This window comes from Condylura cristata, unplaced genomic scaffold (genome assembly GCF_000260355.1).
Source record: "Condylura cristata isolate star-nosed mole 26May11 unplaced genomic scaffold, ConCri1.0 scaffold00004, whole genome shotgun sequence".
Classification (NCBI taxonomy): domain Eukaryota; kingdom Metazoa; phylum Chordata; class Mammalia; order Eulipotyphla; family Talpidae; genus Condylura; species Condylura cristata.
Window position 1 is genome coordinate 59,545,172 of NW_004567105.1, and position 21,491 is coordinate 59,566,662.

Sequence of the window (21,491 nt, forward strand, 5' to 3'; positions counted from 1 at the left end):
CCCCAGGCTGTTTGAGAGCAAGGAGCTGTTTCCTGAGGGCTCTGTCCCTTGGCTTTGATGTGCCCTACTGCCTGGCTTTCCCTTTCCCTCCACCCTGTTCCCTCTGACTCCGCAATGCCTCAGGCAGTCTGTCCTGGGCTTCTGGCTCCCCACCCCCCACCTCTGTGCTAAGGCACCTGGTCGATCTTGCCCTCATTCATCATGATGCGGACACACAGCAGGAAGGCGAACATGAGCTTGTGCTTCTCAAAGAGGCTGCGGCAGACATTGCAATAGAGGCTGTAGGTCAGATAGCGGTTGATGTTGGTGATGCGCTTCTTTAGGTTGTCTGCAAGGCACAGAGGCGATGGCAGCAGGCAGGGAGAGGGGAGGGAAGAAGGCCCCTGGGAACCAGCCTAGTCAGCCTACCCAGCAGCCACAGAGGCAGCCAAGTTCCCAGGGAAGGGGCTCTGCGGAGGGAGAGAAGGGGGCGTGTGCTGGTGTGGGTCTGACGGGAGAGCTCGTGCCATGAGTGTGTGTGTTCACATGTGTGTGCCCACTGTGGCAAAGTGTCCACCTACCTGCCCTCTCTGAGTTGGTGATGCCTGAGAGGAAGATGTTGAGAAACCACTCGAGGGAGTACTGGTACATGGGGTCCACGTTGGCCAGGTCAGACACACAGAAGAAGAGGATCTGGGTGCGGACGGCCACAGGTATGTACTCCATGCGCGTGAGGTCAATGTCTTTCTCTGTCTGCTCTGCAATCCTGACCTTGGCCTGGGGGTACAGAAGGGGAATGGTGGTCAGGTCCAAGTAGGCTGACAAAGAGCAGAAGGTTGAGTGGGTGAGGGCAGGGATCAGGCCGAGGGCAGGTGAGGAAAGGCCGGAAGAGACAAGCAGGGGTGGGCAGGCAGGCAATGGCCGACCTGGATCTCAGCAGCTTTCATCTTGGAAGCCTCCAGCACCTTGATGAGCTCCACGTCATCCACGGGGTTGCCCTCAGAGGAGCTGAGCCGGTACAGGATCTGGTCTTCAATATCTTTCAGTTCCTGGCGCATCTTGGCGTTACTGACAATCAACTGGTTCTTGGCTTCTTCTAGGTCAGGCCGCTCCTCAGCCACTACCTGACCCAGCAGTTGGTCCTCTAACCCACTGCCAGGGGCCGGGAACACCGTCTCTGTAACACCAGGTGGGCCCTAGAGGCCAGCCTGGAGCCTGATCACCTATCTAGCTGCGCTCCTGGGACTCCAGGAACCCAGGAGTTGCTGCTGGTGTCAGCCTGGGGGGCCTAGCCTCTGTCAAATGCACAGCTTGCCTTCAAGTGACCACTAGTTCTCAGTGAGACTTCTGATGGCAGCCTAGAATCCCAGTAGGGTCAGGTAGCTGGATGTGTGAGCTGGTAGTGTCTCCCAAAGTCTCCCTTTCAGCAAGAGGTGGCTGAGGGGGACTGGAAGGGCAGGCCTTAGGGGTGCTTTACGCCATGTTCTGTGGAGAAACTCAAGTGGCCACTGGCGTGGAGAACTTAGCATGAAGTGGGCCTGTGGGCTCTGGGAGCCTGTGGGCACTGTGTGGGCCAGCCAAAGTCATAATGCCTGGGATCACAGCATGAAGGGCAGGAAATGGGGCTTTGGTACAAGGAGTCAGAGTGTGCTCAACTCAGGGAATAGCTCCAGAATAGCTCTGAAGTATACAAGCACCCAGCAAAGGCTGAGAGTCAGGCGAAAGGAACCGGAGGTTTAGGAGTCCTGAGCAGGGATCGGAATGAGGAGGGGGTAGGGGTTCTTATGTAGAAGTGGTGGCAAGTAAGAGGAGCTGGTGGAGGGTCTAGAAAGGATCTGGAATTCTTGGGTCACAGTGCCTGGGCCAGAATGCCTGGGAGGATGCTGTCAGAGCCTCTGAGTGGGGTGAGACCCACTGAATCGCAGCCTGAGAGCACGAGGGGCGGCTGGGCAGGCTGAGGAGGCCTAGGGGCTGAAGCTTACCTGGGCGACAGGGTGAAGTTGATGAGGGTGAGTTTGGTGAAGACCTCGGGTGTGTAGTGTGGATTGGGCAGCTTGGTGGTGATATACATCCTGAAGTCCTCATGGTAAGGGATCACCGTGTCGCCCAGTTTCAACACTGTGTTCCCCTGCTGCTTGTACGTCTGTGATCAAAGATATGGGCAAGCACTGTGGCCTGGGCCCCACTAATGAGGCAGGGGAAGGGGGCTGCCCTCATCCCTGTTCCTCGGCCACTCTCAGGCCACCCCTGCTGCAGGCCCACCTGCTTGAGCAGCACCGGCTCCAGGGCTGGGTCCAGCTCCTCGCCCACGTTCTCCAGAAGGCAGGGCTTGCCAAAGCGGATGGCATTCTCCATGCTGCGCAGGAAGTCACGGTCAGTCAGCTTGAACACATCCAGTCCGTTGTCCTTCTCCTGTGGGTGCAGGGGGCAATTGGAGGCTGTGAGCCAAATGTGTAGGTCAGCTACCCCCCAACCCCCCACAGATACTGAGCACGTTGGGTGAGGTGGTGGCACCTGACAGCAGCCTCACCATGTTCTTGATCCATTTGTTGGCCTGGCTCTGTGGGTCGATGAAGTGGGTCCAGCGCTGGGAGAAGTGGTTGATGACCCCATTCTCCACGGACAGTGTGTCATTGGGGAGGCCAGCGATCTGTGGGGCACCGGGCACCGGGCCGGGTTGGGGTTCTCGTATGAGTTGGCCAGGCGGGGGATTAGCTATCTCCAACCTCACGCTTTGGCTGTGTCTTTCCCTCTCCTTATTGTTCCCTTTGTAGAGGGCAGGCAGCAAGGGCTCAGCCCTCCAGGTTCCCCATTTCTCTCCTGCTCAATGGTGGGCTCCTGACACCCCCCTCTGCTGGGAGCTCTTCTGCCTCAGCCCTACCACTAGGATCACACACAGTGTCTGCCTCTAGGCTCTGTGTTCTCCCTGTCCCGCAGGGTCTAACTCAGGCACGACTTTTTTTTTAGGGAACCTTTGTTAACCCTCACTCTGAACATTGTTCCCGAACCCACTCTTGCAAGCACCTCTTGCAAGGGCCCACAGCTAGCCAGCAGGAGTGCCCAGTCAGCTCCTCTTCCCTCTCTATGCACCCATCTTCATGGTGGGCTCTGGGTGGGCTCAAGGGAGGTATCCCTGAGGATACCCAGGGAAGAGGGTGGAAGGGAGACAGGAGGCTGGCTCCAGCCCACCCTGGACTACATCCCCAGCCCAGCCCAACCATTCCAGCCCCCATCCCCCCCGGGGTGAGCACCTGCCACGAGCGGATCTTCACAGGGTTTCCCAGCGTTCCGATTAGCGTGGGCTCGCTAGTGTGTGGGACTTGGTGGGCTGTGAGCTGATGCACCCAGCTGTTGTAGAGCACAGTGCGGTACTGGCCCTGGGGGATGCCAGAGTCAGGCTCAGCCTCCCCTCACACACATCATGCCGGCCCTGCACGCCAGTGCCTGGCGTGTGCACAGTGGTCAGAGCACAGCCCTGGGGCTGGACGCCGAGGCCCTGTGGGTGACTTCCTTGGTGTCTATGAATCCCAACCCCTCATGTGTGAAACGGGTACTGACAACAACGCCCACCTTCAGGGCAACCATGCATGAGTGCACACAGCAAGCACAGAAGTCAAGTTCCTTCCCGCTGGAGGGCGGGCTTTCTAGCTGTTTTATACACCACCGCCCCTTCGTGCCCGAACAGCGCCTGGCTGAGAATGGGTGCCAGGTAAGTGCTGGCTAAATGAGTGTTGGAAGAGCCACCTGTAGACCACCCCTTGTGGAAGTGAGGCCTCAAGGCATGGCCTCTTTGGGAAGTGACACTGCCCAGGCAGGACTGGGCAGGACTTACCGTGAAAGGGCCCAGGTAGGCCACAAAGCCAGCGGCCACCAACACATCACCGGAAATGTTGTCAAGCATGTGCTCCAGGTTCTCCACTGTCTCCTGCCAGCGCACCTTCTCATCTGACAGCCCGTTGATGAGCTGCAGAGGTAGATCATGGCGGGGTCTCTGGGAGCCTGGGCGGGGACCCGGGTTTCCCTGCCTGGTCCCGCCTACCCTCTATGCTGCTAGGGCAGGGTACAGACAGACACCGCTGAGCCCAGACACTTCCAGACCCAGTCTAGGCAGGCCACACCCACAGCCCTTCCCTGAGCTGTGCACACCTTACTAGCACGGCCTAGCCGCTGCTCACACTGCTCACACTTCAGCTCTAGCTCCTCCTTCTTGGTGATGCATTCTCGGTACTTGGCCTGCATCATGGAGATGCCATCTTCCACCTCGTGCAGGCGCTGCTTTGCCTCCTCCAGGATCCTCTGCGTCACCTCCAGGTCATCCTGGGCCTCCCTCAGGGCTTGCTGCAGGCAGAAGGCAGGAGGCCAGCAGACTGCCCTGGGGGTCCCACGTCTTCCTCCCTCTTCCCTTGCCCTCCTGTTCTACTCAGCCCTCACCCGCTTGGGCTCCACGGCTTTGGCCACGAAGTGGTACTTGTGCATGGCGCGCACCCACTGGCAGATGGAGGTACAGGCCTTGGATACCTTGGCGATGGCGGCAGGCTGGAACTCTTCGTTGTCGATGTAGGGCTGGATGGCTTTGATCACTGCCTCCCCAATGTTGTCCTGGGATGGAAACCTTGGGTCTCAGGGTCCTGTGTCCCTGGGGGGCCTGGGCAGTGGTGCCTGAGGAGGGATGCTCTGACCCTGCCTCTCTGCACCAGACCCCATGTGGGACTCAGTACAGGTGTTCTCCTTAGGGAATAAATGGCCAAAAAAGGCTGGCCAGAAGAGGAACTTGAGTGTTTCCAGGAGTTGAGGTGACGCAATTGAAGATTTCTTCCTCCAGAAACAATGTAACCTCAAGACCAGATGATACACAGGCCCCATTTAAGACTCATTTAAGAGACCAGGGCTGCTGCTTGGCCCACGTGAAGACAAGTGAGCAGTTCTGATGCCCAGCCAGGCACATGTTTGAGAGCTCACCACACTCCTGGGCGCTCATCTGGGAGAGTCTGACCATGTAGTTCAGGACTCTGCACTGCCCACGAGCTCCCTGACGTGAGTGTACTGGCCATGAGACCTTGGGTTTGGGCATAATTGGGCCTGTGTCCCTCTGATTTTCAGTCTTGTGAAAGAAGAGAAGGGAGAGTCCTGAGGGGGATCAGCTGCCACTGAACTAGGCCATTGTCTCCACACTCCCAGTGAGCCTGGAAAGTGCTAATTTTATGGCTGAAGAGGTGACCTCCCAGAGAGCTGGGGCCCCAGGCAGACCTAGTCATGAAGAAGCCCCCAAGAGAACATATGCCCGCGGACGTAAGCAGCTCCGAGGGAGAAAGGCAGGCAGAGGAACTCGGAGACAGACTGAGGGAGCTCAACCTGAGGCTCTGAGGTGGAGGGGAGCAGTGTGGAGTAGTCGGTGGGGCCTTAGCAAGGCTCGGGTGTCACGAGGAGGAAAGAACACAAGAGAATCTCAGGCTGCAGAGCCTTGGAGGGAGTGTCCTACAGCCACAGGAGCCTTCCTGGGTCCTGATTTCCTCCAAAGCCATCTGTGGGTGGGACCACCCCCCACCCCACATCGGCTAGAGACTTCCTCTGAGCCAGGATGTGGCCCCAGACAGAGGGACACAAGGCAGAGGGACACAAGACAGAGCCTCACTATACAATGGGCAGGCCCCGCTCCCTGCTCCCTGTCCAGCTGGGTCCTGCCTTCACTTGCTGGCCGGCCAGAGGCCTGGCACGCTCACCTTGTCAAACTTGAAGAGGCTCTCAAGGAAGCGGCCTGGGTCCTGCAGTAGCCCCTTGCCAGGCTCCCAGTAGTCATCCACCTTGGTGCCAGGCTTCTCTCCAGGCACTTTCTTGGGCTTTATGCCCTTCATGATACACACAGCTTCTATGACCAGTTTTACACCAGGGGGAGGGCGCTGCATGGCACGCACCTGTGGGCCAGGGCACATGGGGGGAAGGAGGCCCATCGATGATCGCTGCCAGACAGCGTGGGCCCCACCACTCAAGTCCTTACCACCAAAGACAAAGGGGCGCCTCAGCCTGCAGTTCCTACTGCTCCCCCAGCAACCTAGTCCTGGCCATGATGCTCAACTCTCAGGGCCAAGCGCTTCCCCCACATACGCCTGACCCCTCGTATAAAGAGGTAAGAGTAGGCAGTTGAAGCTGAGTTCTAGTTCTGCCCTCGCCTCTTAGCACATGACCACCAAAGCATGTGTAGCGGGAGTGCTTGGGGGGTAGACCAGAGAGGCACAAGGAAGGAATGTGAAGGGGAGCAAGGGACAGGCCCCACCTCAGTCACGTCATTCTTGTTGAGGTTGCGCAGGCTGGCCAGGGCTGCATCCAGGGCTGGCAGTGCCTCATCCAGATCCTTCTGGGCATCATCAGCAATAGCTTGCGCCTTCCTGGCCTTCTCATTGGCTTTGATCTCCTCGGCCTGCACTGAATTCCGGGTCTCCTCGGCAATGGTCGTGTCCACCTGGCGATCGGAGGTAGGAGGGGCCCAGCTGGTAGCCAGTGTTGGGGCAGGTGTGGAGGAGTGGGGGTGGGGAGGAGAGAGGAGCAGCCAAACTCAGGACTCAGGTACAGTGCAGGCTTTGGGCGCCCGGCACTCAGTCTGTTGTGATGATCCGCGTGTAGACCTGTCTCCGCTGCCCAGGGCAGTGCCTGGCACACAGTAAATCTAACCAAGCATTTGTTAAATAAACAAATGTTGACTGAACAAGGTAAGGGCACAGAGAGGCTAAGCAGCCTCCAGAGGCTGGGCAGCTAGTGACCGTGTGTCTGCACAGCGTGCCCAGTATTCTCAGACACAGCCTGACATCAGGGACGGGGCTCCCCACCCCACCTTGATTTGATCCATGGTGAGCATGGTGTCCTTGGCAGCCTCCTCCAGTAAGGGGCGCATAATCTCCAGTTCCTCTTGCATCTTGGCCACGTCCTCTGAAGTGCTCAGCAACTGGGGGTCAAGAGGCACAGACAGGCGATCGTATATGCGGGGACCAGAAAGCAGGGTCGGAGGGCCAGGGGAGGGCCTGTGGGCCGCCCTCATTTGTGAGTGAAAGGCTATGGCTGGCCGCAACAGAGGCTCCATGTTGCTCAGCAGATCCCAAGGAGAAGACATAGTTCCCTAAAAATCTGTGGGTGCCCTGCTTTGGACGTGCTTTTGGTTGGCATCTTTTACCATCTTGGTGAGGTAGGAAGCCACCCATTTAAATTCATGAGCTGCTAAATTAAAGGCTGGGCCACCCTGAGTCGCAGCTAAGATGGTGTGGGCAGAACTAGGGACAGCAAGTCACTGGCCACAAGTCTCGCCCAGCCTACCTTGTCCAGGCCACTCTTCATACGGTTCTTGGCAGTTTTCAGCTCCTGTTTCTTTTGCCCAATGAGGAAGGAGAAAATGTTGAGCAGCTCCAGATAACTTTTGGGGGTCACGTAGTTGTGGCGGGCCAGCTCAGCCAGAAACTCAGTACACTTCTGGGCCACCGACTGGTGGATATACACACAAACCTGAACCTGCAGGGTGGAAGACGGCTGCTGACACCAGGGTGTCCTCAAAGCCACTGCTGCCTGATCTCAAGGAGAGAGCCGCGTACAGGAACCTCAGTGCCCCTCACACCTCCAGCTCAAAGTCACCCATTCTGCAGATGAACAAGCCATGACCCAGAAAAGCGAAGCGGCTGTTCAAGTTCACAGCTGTCAAGGCAGAGCTTGTTTTGAACGTGGACCCTGGTGTCTCCGGGTCTTGGCCAGGTGGCCTTATGACAAGCCACGTGACCTGCCTCTCTCTGAGAGCCCTAAGGTGGGACCTTCCTCGGAGGCTGGATCTGAGAGGAAGGAGGGTTTTGGCACAGCTGGCTAGAAACAGGCTCAACCAGTAACCACCGCTCTCTCAGATCAGACAAGACAAAGCACATCTCTTCATCTGTGGTCTTTGGGGTGTATTGGTATTTTTTGAACAAATCTGCCACGAAGTCCCCAGGAAATAAGAACAGTGATGGTGCGACAGCATGTGTGACTCCTAACACCACCCTGTGGCATTCCCATTACACAGGGAAAGAGACTGAGGTGAGGCTTTCTGCCCAAAGGTTTACCGTCAGTGGTGGGCCTGGGACTCTCCCAGGTGGCCCCTAAGTCCAAACCGAAACAGTTCCCCCAAGAGCTTGTTCTTATCCAAGGCACCTACCATTCCTTCAATTACAGTGATGGTGGAATCCAGTCCTGGAATCTCGTTCAGGAATGTGATGGCCACAGACTCCAGGGCTTCTGCAGGCCACTCATTAAACCAGTCAATAGTACAGCAGTTGACCAAGGAGGGGAACTGCCGCAGGCGAGCTCGAAAGACCTCTCCGATGGGGCTGGGGAGCCAGGGGTCCAAATGAGGCCCTGAGACACTGACTGACACCCCCCAGGAGCCATGGCATGCCAGAGGCAACACAGCCATGGCAGCCAGAGGCAACAGCACAGCATCCTGGACCCAGTGGTGTGATGGCCACACCTGGGCCACTGCTCCCCAGAGCAGGCCCAGATGCACCCCCACCCAGCTCTGCTGCCCCTGTGTGTCTGCGATGCTGCCTATACCTCATACACAGCACCATGTGGATGTTGTTGCGTACACGCCCAGTATAGGTGGCCATTAGGTTGGCCTTGGTGGGCTGCAGGCCCTGCTCCTGGATCAAGGGCCGCATGGCAGTGATAATCTGGTCCTGTTCATCCAAGTTGTAGAGGTTTGGAATGTCACCCGAGTTCAGGACATTGTTGATGTCCTCCAGGAAGGACTCATTTTTGATCTGGAGGGGACAGGATGGAGGAACTAAGCTTTGATGATGGTCTCTGGTTGCAGGTTCCACCACCATGGTTTTACTGACCCTTCAGAGAAGCTCCATTCCACAGACCTTGACTCCAAGGCAGAAAGAAGGCCAGGGTCGCACAGTAACTTCATAAGTCATGGTCCAAGATTTGCACACAGATCTGCCCTACTGACCACACCACTGGGACATATTCTGGGTCCTTCCACATGGGTCCTTCTCACACCATGCCTCAGTTTACTCATAGGAGAAAACCAGGCCACAGGCAAAAAGGGGTGCCTGGTCATCTTACATGGCCAGAGTCTGGTCTGTGCCAGAGGGTAGCCCCACTTGCCTAAACTATGTAAAGGCAGCCCTGGGTGAGGGGTAAGGCTTGGAGCAGAGGAGACCTTCCACCAGGTGGGACACATTTCAGACATCAGTCTCAGCTCCTCCCTGATCACAGCTGTGGTAAGTGTTGCCCTGTATGTCTTGAGACCCCAGACCCACAACTTCTTGTCTCAGAGACCTGGGGAGAGGCGTCATGCCTGGGGAGTTCCAGAGGGAGCAGCTTGGGCATAATGCTTTGGTGTAAGACCTGTGGTGCTAGAGAGAGGAAGCCCTTGGCCAGTGACCATTGGCCACCTATGGTCAGCCATGGTGCCAGGAGCCTTCTGTATGCTGATCTATGGGCTCAGTTCTGTCAGGCTGGGTTGGGTCCTATGCCCCTATGTGGCTCTACCAGATTCCAGTGGTCCCTCCCAAGATCCAGTTCAACTCACTCTAACCTGGGCATAAAGGACTGCTTTCCAGGATGCCACAATGGGATGAGGTTGTATCCAGCCCACCCTGGACCCTGCCCATTGCCCATGGTAGTGGCACCTGGGTGTCCGAGAACAGGAAAGTGATGGGCAGGTTTTGTAGGCCAGCCTTGAGCAAGACCCTCTTGACATCTTCACGCCATTCAGTCATGCCATAGTTCTTAGACAGCTCAATCTGGAAGCACTCATATTCGGCCCTGAGGATAGATATTTGGGTAGAGGAGGGTCAGAGGTCAGGGTCAAATGCTGAGGGGCTGGTAGGTGCCCACACCACCCCAGCTGGCCAGAATCTTGTTCCCTTCCTGGGAAGACTTGAAGGCTCTACAGTCCCTGAACCTATGTTTTGTCTCCTCATCTTTGTTCAGGGCCTTCCACAGCCCAAGAAAAAAAAAAGTACAGCAGTCTGGAATGTCCTTCCTGTCCATGCTCCCAGCTGTGGTAGCTGTGACTCTGAGAGCAGGCCCAGGGCCACCTCCTCTAAGAAGCATCCCGGACGGACACAGCTACGCTCCTGTCCCCACAGCACCATTGGACATTGCTGCTGCCTCTCCTTGGAGCTCGGGTCCCATTCTCAGTCCTTCCAGAAGCCCTAGGGCTTGGGTGGGTCTGATGTAGGGCGGGTCTCTCCCCCGCTCCTGCCACCACGGAAGAGCACAGACAGAGCCAACAGCCTGCCGTCAGCCACCCACTGCCCCCCACATCTGGGGCCCTCACATGTGCGAGGCGAGTCGTGTGAGGGAGCTGCGGCCGCTGCCGCCCACGCCCAGCAGGAGCGCATTGCCCAGTGCCTGGCGAAGGGTGCGGCTGATGCGGCAGATGTGGCTCATGGCGTCCATGAAGAGCACCAGCTTCAGCTTGGTTGTGTTGATCTGGTTGTAGTCCTCCATGTACTCCTCGATCACCTGCATCATCTGGGGGCCGGGAGGATGGGAAAGCTGGATGCTCCCCGTGTTCCCAGGCACTGGGGGCACACCCCCTCCTCTGGCCAGCCCTGCTCCTCCCCACATGAAGGGTGTTGACTCTTAAGAGGTCAGGTTCGTCTGAATTAGGCCTGACCCATTGGACACATTGAGACCCAAGGGTCAGGGTCACAGCCCTGTCTTCTGACTTAGGAATTTGCCAGAAAGTGCTGCTCTGGGACCCTGGAGGGCACTCCCAAGAGATAGGGGATGTGTGAGAGAGAAACCCTCAGGAAGCACACTCTGTGCTCGGCGCCGACACCACTGAAGGACGTTTCCTTCTGCCTTCTTGAGGCCCTGGCCTGGACTCGAGCCCAGGGACCCTGCTGGCCCCTCTGTGGGAGGAATGAGAGCCCCTCAAAAAGGCACAGAATGCTCCTGTTACAGTGCTGGTTGCTGTTAATCGTGGGCTGTTCTTGGAGACGGGGCAGCTGGGTTGCTGCTCTCACCGACAGGAACCACACTCCGAGCCAGTCCTGGCCTGATGCCACGAGCCAGCCTCCTAACCCAGGGCTCCTAACTCTGAGCCTCTGCCGCAGCGTCACGGTCCACTAGCAGTCACCACAGAAGGCCTGCATCACTGCAGAGGGTGGGGGGTGGAGAGAAGAAAACCCGACCAGGTAGTCCATCGGCCCCTCACCTTTTTCTCACTGGTGATGAGCTCATAGGACTTGACATCGGAGCCGGGCCACATGAAGTCCCCATAGAGGATGGGCTGGAAGGGGCAGACCTCATCAAAGGCCACCTCCCACTGTCCCATCTGCATCTCCAGGAGCTTGTCAAACCAGCCGCGGTCCTCCTCATTCACCAGGCGGTCGCGGAACACGCGGCAGTTCTCGTGATACCACAGTCGAAGCAGCTGTACCTTGTCCTGCGACCACCCCAACATCGTCACCCTGGGCCTGGGCCCTCAATCACTTCTCCATACACCAGGGGTGGGAGAATGGCTGGGAGCATAGCTCCTGCTCTCCCAGCAAGACCTGGCCAGGACCCCGTGAGGGCTGCTATGAGGTGTCGGTGCTAAGAACAGAATGAGCCACGTGGTGCTGCCTGGACCTGGCCACCTCTTGCTCCAGGCCCAACTGACCAAGTACAATCTGGGCCCCTGGCACCATTAGCTGGCCAATGCTTCTCCATTCTTAAAGCACTCATGGCACCCAATCCCCCAGTTCTAGGAGGGATGCCTAATTCTCCTCACACCTTCCTGACCCCCGATTCAGCAAGCCTCACTGACTGCCCCCACCTCAGTGGGCTGCCACCTCCATCCAGGCTCCCCCATCTTTCCCTTGGAAGCCCTCAAACGCTTCTCTCCATTTCTTGGGCAACAGCTTGGCAAGGGTCAGCTTCTGTCCTGTCCACCCTCTCTCAGCAGCCCCCAGATGTGCACACACTGACCCATCCATTCCCCATTCCAAAATGCAAATCTGCCCCCTCCTTACCCACTTGGGTCCCCATCACACCCAGGACACTCTCCCCCTCTACCTCAACCCAGCACAACTGACACCCTACTCCCTGCCATCTTTCCTGTTCCTTCCATTGGGGTATCTTTGATTCCTGGAAGGCACCCCACTTACTCTTTCCCCCAAATCTTACACACCCACTACCATCAGGAACTCTCTCCCTCCTTGCCTTACTCTCGTGTGACCCCTCCTTGCCCCTATTTCCTAGGCATGGATTTGATCTGCAAGATGGGCTTCAGCTAGAGTTTCTGAGGTGCTGGTGCCTGCCATGAGGACCTGGCCTGATCAGCGCTGGGGAGTAGAGACTCCCTGGTGGTGCAGGGGTAAAGTCTCAGTGCTATTAAGATATCCTCAGTCACTGTGGCCTGAGTTTGATCCTGGCCAGGGAGCTGACCCACATGGCACAGCAGACCTCTCCTGTCTAGACTGCTGTTCCCTGCAGCAGTGTATGGTCTGGAGGTATTACAAAATGAAACTAGATGAGAGACAGTAATTGGAGGAAAAAGAACTGGAAAAGAATAAGTAAAACTATCTCTATTTACAGTTACTGAATACTTAGAAAACCCCAGGGAATCAATGACAAAATAATTTTAAAATTTAAACCCAAACATTAAAAGATTTCAGTAAGACAAAATTAGCATAAAGAAATCAGCTGATATAGTAGAGAAATTCCCATTTTTAATAGCAACAAAGAAGATAAATACCTTTTTAAAAGATTTAAAGCAGGGAACATCCCTGGTGGCAAAGGGGTTAAATTCTCAGCAATGTCAAGCTATTTCCAGCCACAGTGGCTGATACTGATATACTGTAGAACAACTCGTATTGGAGGGTATAAAGTGTCTGAGTTACAATTTTCTTCCCTGGAGACCACAGAGAGGTAAATAGTCACATGTGCCCTTTGATTTAAAATGAACTTATCCAGGCCTCTGGGGTGGTGCAGGGGTTAAAGTCTCTGTGCTATCAAGCTATGGCCACCCACTGAGTTCAATCCTGGCCACAAGGTGCAGCAGACCTCTCCTGTCTCACCTGCTGCTCCCCTCAGCAGTGTTCCCCACTCTGTCTTTGGTGAATAATCTTACCCTTTGCACCTCTGGCCTGCACCCCAGTTCTTGCATTCATAAATAAAAATAAATCTTAAAAAAAAAAAAAAAAAAGCTGGGGCGTATTTGGACAGGAGGCCTAAAATTGGTGTCATGGAAGAAATGTGTGGGTATGCCTCACTGGCCACTGGGGAGGCAGGGACCTGCCAGCTCCTCACCTCGACCTTGGATGGCTCGGCCATGAGCATGCCCTGGAAGACTTTGGAGAGGTCCCTCAGGTTGAAGGTGTAGTGGGACTTGGCTGGGGTGGGCAGCAGCTGGGACGTGATGGTAGAGTATACCAGGATGGTGGCTTCCACAAGGGGATCTGTGAAGTGGGTGATGTTGGGGGCCCCAACTGTGGAAACAGGACAGCGGGCCTAAGTCACACAGGTATAAGCTTTCTGTGCAGCCTCTGCAGACCCTACGCCCCTTATTTTGACAGAGGTTACGTCTTCGTCCCACATGCCCATTCTCCAGCCTCTAGTCCCTCTCAGATGCCACCTCCACCACAGAGTGAGGGATCTCCCACTCTGACGCCCCCTCTTACAACCTATTAACAATGTAGGCTGTCCCGCACACGAGCCCTGGAGTATGCTCATGAATGTGGGGACACCAGTGGGGTGCTGGGTGGGGCCATGGCTGCCTGGCCCTAGGAGGCTGGGTCCGCTCTGAGCCATGTCCTGGGAGGGCACGCGGTGCACAAGGGCGGACAGGCACTTAGCTGCTGCGACTGTTGGAGCTACTGCAAACTTCAGCCTGAATTTTCACCATCCTATAACTGATTTGCTTGCTCTTTGAAAAATACTGTGAGGTGAAACTTGGGGTAAAGGGAGTCCTCAGAAATGAGGAAATTAAAGTGTCAGTATCCCCAAAGAGAGGTCTGTTCTAACTCCTGGACACAGAGGACTGCTCCCCCAGACACTCTCTTCAACCTCGACAGATATTCTCATGGGGAGACAGGCAGATGCCCCTCCGTGGACCGTAAGGGACGACGGGGTACTATGGAGAAATGTGCCGCAGGAGAGGCTTGGGAGAGCCTGGGGTGTGGGTATTGACATAAAAGCTGGCGGAGGATGTCTGGAGGAGGGCACTCAAGCAGAGACCTGAGAAGGGAGAGGCAAGCAGGAACTGGAGGCGTGCTTCCGGGAGGGCAGCAGGGGCACACTGATGCCCCTTAGGAGGGGCTAGAGCTGAGGAGTGATGAAGGGCCACTCAGTTCAGCTGGCTGCTACCAGGACTTGACCTTTTTCCTGCAAGTCCTGGTAGCAGCCAGCTGAACTGAAAAGGATGAGGTCTGAGTTCATCTGACTGGGTCCCTCTCGCTGCCACTGGAGGAGGCTGCGGCCATGGCCTGGTGAGCGGGGTGGTGGGCTTTACCGGACTCAGCTGGCCCTGCAGGGAGACCCAGCAGGACTCCTGACATGAGAACCAGGTCTGTGAGGGAGAGGGAGGTGAGCCGAGTCTCGGAGGATGGGGCCGGCACCTGAGATGCAGGGGTGGGGCAGTGGCTGCACTTAGACATGTTCAGCCTGTGGTGCCCAGCACCTCAGATAGGGAGGTGGGGTTGGGAGCTCAGGAGAGAGGTGTGAAGACACAGTGCTGGTCTCATCAGCAATGGGAGTTGGGGGGCGGGGGGCTACTGCCAAGGGCGGGTGAGACTGCCCAAGGAGAGCCTAGCTAGGGAGAAGCAGCTGGACAGCAATCCCAGAGAAGGTGAGCACCGAGAACTGACCGAGCCCATGGTGACAAGACCACTGTCCTAGCAATGGCGGGGCTCAAGGGAAAGTGGGAGAGGACTAGCACCAGCAGGAAGAGACGAATTTTGAGTGCTTTTCTGTCATGATGAACAGAGAAATGAAGCATGGCTTGGGGTGGGTGGGAAGGGGGCTAGGAGAGGCTGTTTTGTTGCTGTTGTTAAGATGGGAGAAGCTGGGACATGTCTGCGTGTCGACGGAATGGCCCAGTGGAGAAGGGAATACTGGCACTGGGGAACTGGGGGTGGGGCCGCGTCTTCGGGCAGACAGCAAGCCTAAAAGGAGGGCCTGGCCTTGCCCAGGAGCAAGGAAGCTCATGCCAGTGACCCTGGTGCAGGGGAGCAGTGGATATGGTGCCTACACAGGCACCGCCTTCTGTTGGTGTCTCAGCCGGGGCGAGGAGTCTGGAACGCCAGGTGGGGGCAGCGGTCTGAGGTGGTCAGTCACCCTGCTGCAGTGACCAACAGATCACGTGGCATGAGCGTGCCACATGGAGGACGCTGACCCCTGCTCAGGCTCATGCCCTCTCTGTGGGGAAGGCTGGCTCTCTCTGAAACTTCTAGCTCTTGACCCAGGGAGGAAGTCTGTTGGATTCCTTTATCCATTTATTTGACTTGCATTAATTTGCTTCTACTGTGGGTAGGCCGCGAAACGAGGCTCTAAAGGGCTGACTGGCTGTAAGGATGGTGGGGGCCCTCCCTGGTGGTGCAACAGTGTGAAGCTGTTTGCAGCCACTGCAGCTTGAGTTGGATCCCCAGCCAGGGAGCTGCCCCACATGGCGTGGCAGACCTCTCCTGACCCGCCCGCTGCTCCCTCAGCAGTGTACTTCAGTACATCTGCCTGTTCTGCTCTGCACTCAGTCTCGTGAATTCTCTCACTACCTGCACCTCTGGCCTGCACCCCAGTTCTGTATGCATAAAGAAATAAATCTTTAAAAAAAAAAAAGAATGAGGGGGACAAGCCTCTGAAGACCATCAGTGTCACACTAAGCTTTGCATTAGCAAAGGCCCAGTGTCCTCACAAATGTCTGAGGACAGCTCACTGTGGCCCCTGGTACCCAGCCTCGGCCACACCCAACTGGAGCCCACCCTGGAACCAGAGCCCCCCGCCCCATCCAGACCCTCCCAGGCCCTACCCAGGTTGCACTTACGCACAGGCTCCCGGTAACTTTTTTCTCCGAGGAGTCCATCTAGAGGGTTGAGGGAGAGACACGGGCTCAGAATTAGGTGGGCCCCTTGCTAAAGCCCCCTCAGCTGGCGGTGCCCAGCTAGACAGATCCCAAAACAGCCCCAACCATCCTACCTATTCAGTGCTGTAACCCCCACCTCCAACCTGGATGTGTGGGCACTAATGTTATCACCCCACTTTACAAATGGAGAAACCAAGGCTCAGAGAGGTTCATAAATTTGCCAAGGTAACATAGCTGAGTAAGGGTGAAGCCAAGGCTGAGGTCAGTGGCTCGGTCATTCTGCCCTTTCTGTAGCTGCCCAGCTGTCCTCAGTATAGCTCTGCTTGCCCACAGCCTCCTCCAGCACCCCTGCCCAAAGCTCACCCATCCAACTGCCCAGGATTGTGGAGAAAATGCGTTTCTTGCTCATCTCATCCAGTTCAGCAAAGGACAGGTAGTTGAAGTGGCGTGTCAATCTTGGGGTGATGGGATTCCTGCCTCCCCCCGGGGGGCCCAGGGCACAGATAAAGTTGATGTCCACCACGTTCTTGAAAGCTCCTGGAGCGGGGTCAGGAAATCAGGAAGGGGCCCTGCCCTGCCCTGCTTTATCATCTAGCAGGCCCTAGGGACTTCTGACTTCATAGCCGCCTCCTCCATTACAAAATAATGATAATAATAATAATAGTAATAATAATAGTAATAGTAATAGTAATAATTCATAACTATTGGTATGAAGAAAAAGAAATTATTTGATTTTAAAAGAAAATATCCCATGGCTCCTGGGCCCACTGAGCGCCCTGCCCAGCCCGCCCCACCCCCACGCCCACTGGCCCGGCTGCCCGGCACGCACCGATGGTCTTGCGGTCGTACCAGCCTTGGTGGTCCATCCACTGGCGCAGCAGCTCGATGGGCGGCTGGGCGCCATACGTCTCCAGGGCCGGCATGTTCAGGTCATCGATGAAGAAGATGAAGTTACGCCCCAGGGGTGGCCCGAACACACCCTTCCGCCTATTGGGGGGGGAAGGGTTGTGAGCACCCACGGGCACAGGGTCCTCTGGGAATTCAGGGGATGCTACCTCTGCCTTTGGGAAGTGCTCCCTAACTTCAGCTGTTTCTGAATCGCTGAACACCTTGAAAAATCCTGAGGCTTCACACCTGGCTGTCTCAAGTTTAGCATCTCTCAAAGTGAGTCTTACTCTCCCAGGTAGACAGGTAACAGGTCCTGCCCAAGAGTCCAGCCCAGGATGAGCTGGGGAAGCACTCTCCCACGCCCTTCCCCTCCTCAGCGCTCCCACCAACACACACACTAGAGGTGTCTGGCAAACCCAGGAGCCTAATTTGGTGGGGAGATGAATAGCAGCTGGTTCATCCAGTCTGGAAGGACATCAGGGTCGAGGAAGGAAGAAGGGGTGCCCTGCCTCTTGTCCAGCTTGCTGTCGATGAGATCCTGGGTTTGGTTGGCGGAGGTACAGGCTGAGAAGGTGAGGAAGTGGCTGATGTATTTCAATGGTAAGTTCTTAAGGAGCATGTCAGAGATGGTAAGGGTCTTCCCCGTGCCTGTCGGCCCGATGCACAGCACCTGGAAGAGTGGGCGCCACCCAAAGACAGTGCTGGCACAGAGCCTGACATATAGGGAGCTGCCACCCTGTCAGTGTAGGAGGTCAGCCACGCCAGACCATGGCTCTGCTGTGGGGTGAGGCAGTGTGTGGTGGGGCACTCACAGGCTTGTTGTTGGTGAGCAGCAGGCCCAGCAGGTAGGACATCCGCACAGTGTCCATGGTGGGCACAATGATGTTGCAGTAGTTGGTATCTGGTATCATGGTGAAAGGAGTCGAGGAGTCCATCCACTTCACCCAGGCAACCTGGAACCACAGGCGGCTTGGGATGGGCCCGGAACCCCTCCCAGGGCCCAGGAACTAGACAGAAACAGGAATCTCCCTCCCCACTCTGCATAGGTGGGGACTCCCCAGGTACTGCCAATCTCAGGTCTGAAGCAAAAGGAGGTACTTTGGAATTAGCATTTGCTGGTTAGTATCAGGCTACTCAGTGCAGCGGTAGGGTCAGACTCATGGGTGCTGTGATCATCTAGCACTGACGGGCTGGTCTTCCCTGCTGTCCCTACCTGTGCCGTGAATCCGTTCACTGCAGCCCTGACCCAGCCTGCAGACCCTCTTGATGGGGCTGGGGTGACTCATAATAATAAACCAGCACAGCTCATGAGACAACTCTGGCTATGTGTCCTGGGAATCCCCCAGCAGGACCCTGCACAGAGACTGTCTCTGTAGATACTTCTCTGGCCTAATTCTGGAATGAGAAGAGCCTTATAGAGCCCTTGCTGGATGATAGGAGGAATGGAGATGATGCGGCAGAATACAAGGTCTGCTCCTCCATGTTTAGGGAGCATAGCCCCGGGAGAGAAGGTTTTTAGATGGAAAAAAGAGGGTTCCCCCAGAGCTCAACATCAACATGGAGGAGGGGGGGTGTGTGGTGGGATGTCTGACATCTCCCAATCCCAGATCGAGTCCAGCTCCGCCACTCACTAGCCAGGTGTGACTGTTCCGAGCCTCCATCCCCTTGTCTGGAAACAGGCACAATAACAACCACCCCATGGGTCTATGAGGATTTGTGGGATGGCATAAGTAACCCCAGCCTTCAATGTGGCCTCCACTCTGTAGTTTTTCGTCACCACCCAGTAGGACGCTCCCTGCCCCACCCCCTCTAGGCAGGTCCACAGTCACCTTCTTGTTCTCCTCATCTTCATCCTCGTCATTGCTGGTGTTGCTGATGCCCGCATCGTCCAGCCTATAATCAAACACCAGCCCCTCCTCTGGGAAGCACAGTGTCAGCTGAGGGGACCCGGAGAAAATCAGGCAGTGAGGCCCAGTAGCTTTCAAGGTTACATTTCCCTTGGCCTCGGGCCCCCGGGGGCCATCCCGGAATATGGTTGGGCACACCCATTCTAGGCCTAAGAGCCCAGCCTGGACAGGAGTTGGGGTGGGGGTGGGGGTCTCTCACATTCTCCATCAGCATCTTGAGCCTGAGCCAGTTGTTGAAGCTGGAGCGACTGTTACTGTCCCCTGTGGCACCCACACTCCAGATCAGGGAGAAGATGAACCAGGGTTCGATCAGCTCTGGGATGCGACTGAGCTTTTCAGGGGATACTTTCTTGAGGCCCTGAGGACAGAGGAGCAGCATCGGGCTAAGGCAGGAGCAGTGCGGAGGGGCCTGCGGAAGGGGGACGGAGGGCAAAGGCATCTCTGGCCTCGTCAGTCTGTTCCTGCGGCAAACTGGGTGGCCGCCCCACGACTCAAGGATTCAGGGCCCTCAATGGTCCAGGCAAGGAGGGCAGGGGGCCAGAGGAGTTGCCCCTCCTCGCCCTCCCTGCCCCCCTTCCTGCTCAGAACTGTACCTCTTTAGGCAGAAAGGGGGTGAAGAAGCAGTCCAGCAGCTTCAGGAGGCTCATGGTCAGGTTGCTGTTGGTTGATGCGATTACCTCCTTCACCGAGGACCGAACGAACATGATGGAGGCCTGCGGGAGTGAGTGCCTGGCTGTCGTGACTGATTACAATGCCCCGTTGCCCCACCTGAGCCAGGCACACTGTGGCCTTGCTTACCTCCAGGAAGGTAACAAAGAGGCCCATGAACATTTCCTCGTAGGGTTTGAGAAAGGCGGGGAGCCTCTTCAGCCAGCACTCCACAAAGGGCATGAGCCCCAGGATGCTGGGCTCCAGATACACCATGCCACAGCGGGACACTGTGGCGGGTGAAGCGACTGCCAAGTCCTGTACCTCGAACATCATGGTCATTGCCTGGCAGGTGCCAAGACAAATTGAGTGAGGGGGCCAGGCAGCCAGCTCTAAGGCCAGGAAGAGGGCTGCAGGGCCCCAGAAAGGAGTGGCCTATCCTGCAGCTGTGGTGGGCCAGGGCAGGTGGGGGGCCGGGGCAGTACTGGGATGGGATGCAGGGATCCCTTGGCCTCCACTGGTAACAGCCCTCCCTGGGTCCCTGAGCAAGAGTCAAAGCCAGGAGATTCCTGGGAGCCCTGTTGCCAGCTGGGGACTGAGCATGTCGGTGCCCCGGAGCCCTGGGAAAATCTGATGGGAGCTGTGTGCTCTGCTCTGCTCCCTGTACCTGCACCCAAGCCCAGTTCACAGTGACCTCCAGGTCCTCGTAAGATGCAAGCAATAGGGTCAGTACTGACACTGCGAACTGCTCTTACTCCCGTACCCCTCCTTCTATGAGAACTGTTCCTTACATACCAGGCACGTGCCAGGGACACCCCTCCCAGATGTGGGAGCCTAGCCCAGCACACAATGGATCTGAACTACCCATCCCCCGGGCTCAGGGCACGGGATACCCGCCCAGACTGAAAGTGCACCACAAGGCAGCATCTGCCCTGGGACCTTGGAGGGTGGCTGTCCTGGCCCCAGTGGGCGGCTGCACCTCTGTGAGCTTGATGATCTCCCCAGAGCTGAGGCACAGCTTCTTGTTGTCATCCAGCACCGTGTTCATGTTCTCAATCCAGATGGCATCCACTGGCCCATCAAACATGTACCACTTCTTGCTGGTGTCTGAGGCTATGGCCCCCGCCCGGATAAGGGAGGAGAAAATCCCATCTGTCCTGAAATCACCAGGGAGGAGAGGTTAGTAGATGAAGGCAGGACAGACAGCTCCCAGGGAAACCTGGCCACAGGCTGGCCCTGCTCTGCTTACTTCTTCGTCAGTATCTTCATTCATTTGAAAATCATAATGGAGAAATGGGACTCCCTGGTATAACATGGTGTAATAATAAGAGGTTCTTACATTCTCTCCCTGTCGATTCCCCGCTCAAGTTACATTAAAGGAAGGTAAAAGGTGATCCCTGAAATGAGGAAGTGGGAACTGCAGGCATGGAGGTCCATACAGTGCTGGAAGGCAGAAGGAGGTGGAGAAAAGGGGCACACGATTTATCAGAGAAAGTGGGGGTTTAAGATGTGTCTCCTTCCAATTCCGATCCAGGAAGGCTCAGACTTCAGAGGCACCAAATGCCAGGAAAGAGGGTGACTAGGGGAACATCTCATCTCTAGCTTCCCTGCCTCCCCTTATAGGAGCTGAGAGTGGGCGTGGGTGAGGTCTTTCCAGAAATGGGGGAAGCAGTACACGTCCACATTCAGAAAGATGGGTGACTCTTGCCCCCACCAGTTAGCATCCCTACTGGAGGAGACCAGAGGCTTCTTTGGAAACACAAAAGCGCCCCAGAGAAAAGACCCTGGGGAGCGGCCCTATGGAGGGAATCCACCCAGTGGCCCCTCTCTCAACTCAATGCTCTTCCCCTAAAATGCACATCTCAGCCTGGGAGTAGAGGCCACTGGGAGGAGTTTCCAGGCTCTCCTGGGGTAAGGGCAGCAGTCAACCTTTACTGGACCCTTGGCATGTGCAACTCTTAAGAATGGTGCAACTGGTTTTTCCAATACTTGTCCAAATTGAAATTAAAACGTTTAGCTAAAAAAAAATTATATATATA

At 56.3% G+C, this 21,491-nt stretch overlaps 1 protein-coding gene across 1 annotated transcript in view; it reads right to left on the reverse strand.

The window, feature by feature from the left end:
- DNAH1 (dynein, axonemal, heavy chain 1) overlaps positions 1-21,491 on the reverse strand; it is a 57,214-nt gene that overhangs the window by 5,541 nt on the left and 30,182 nt on the right. The window contains exons 36-65 of the mRNA XM_004676571.2: positions 20,432-20,609; positions 19,603-19,797; positions 19,398-19,517; positions 19,004-19,162; positions 18,727-18,834; positions 17,710-17,850; positions 17,407-17,567; positions 16,839-16,996; positions 16,373-16,546; positions 15,971-16,009; positions 13,243-13,421; positions 11,165-11,395; positions 10,280-10,476; positions 9,627-9,762; positions 8,539-8,747; positions 8,144-8,315; positions 7,282-7,473; positions 6,806-6,916; positions 6,251-6,436; positions 5,700-5,891; positions 4,411-4,578; positions 4,126-4,317; positions 3,812-3,943; positions 3,231-3,356; positions 2,510-2,629; positions 2,242-2,391; positions 1,962-2,122; positions 906-1,131; positions 561-756; positions 177-328 (exon numbers count right to left, since the gene is read on the reverse strand). Of these exons, the coding sequence (XP_004676628.1) occupies positions 177-328; positions 561-756; positions 906-1,131; positions 1,962-2,122; positions 2,242-2,391; positions 2,510-2,629; positions 3,231-3,356; positions 3,812-3,943; positions 4,126-4,317; positions 4,411-4,578; positions 5,700-5,891; positions 6,251-6,436; positions 6,806-6,916; positions 7,282-7,473; positions 8,144-8,315; positions 8,539-8,747; positions 9,627-9,762; positions 10,280-10,476; positions 11,165-11,395; positions 13,243-13,421; positions 15,971-16,009; positions 16,373-16,546; positions 16,839-16,996; positions 17,407-17,567; positions 17,710-17,850; positions 18,727-18,834; positions 19,004-19,162; positions 19,398-19,517; positions 19,603-19,797; positions 20,432-20,609 (4,861 nt within the window). The remainder of the gene's footprint in view (positions 1-176; positions 329-560; positions 757-905; positions 1,132-1,961; positions 2,123-2,241; positions 2,392-2,509; positions 2,630-3,230; positions 3,357-3,811; positions 3,944-4,125; positions 4,318-4,410; positions 4,579-5,699; positions 5,892-6,250; positions 6,437-6,805; positions 6,917-7,281; positions 7,474-8,143; positions 8,316-8,538; positions 8,748-9,626; positions 9,763-10,279; positions 10,477-11,164; positions 11,396-13,242; positions 13,422-15,970; positions 16,010-16,372; positions 16,547-16,838; positions 16,997-17,406; positions 17,568-17,709; positions 17,851-18,726; positions 18,835-19,003; positions 19,163-19,397; positions 19,518-19,602; positions 19,798-20,431; positions 20,610-21,491) is intronic.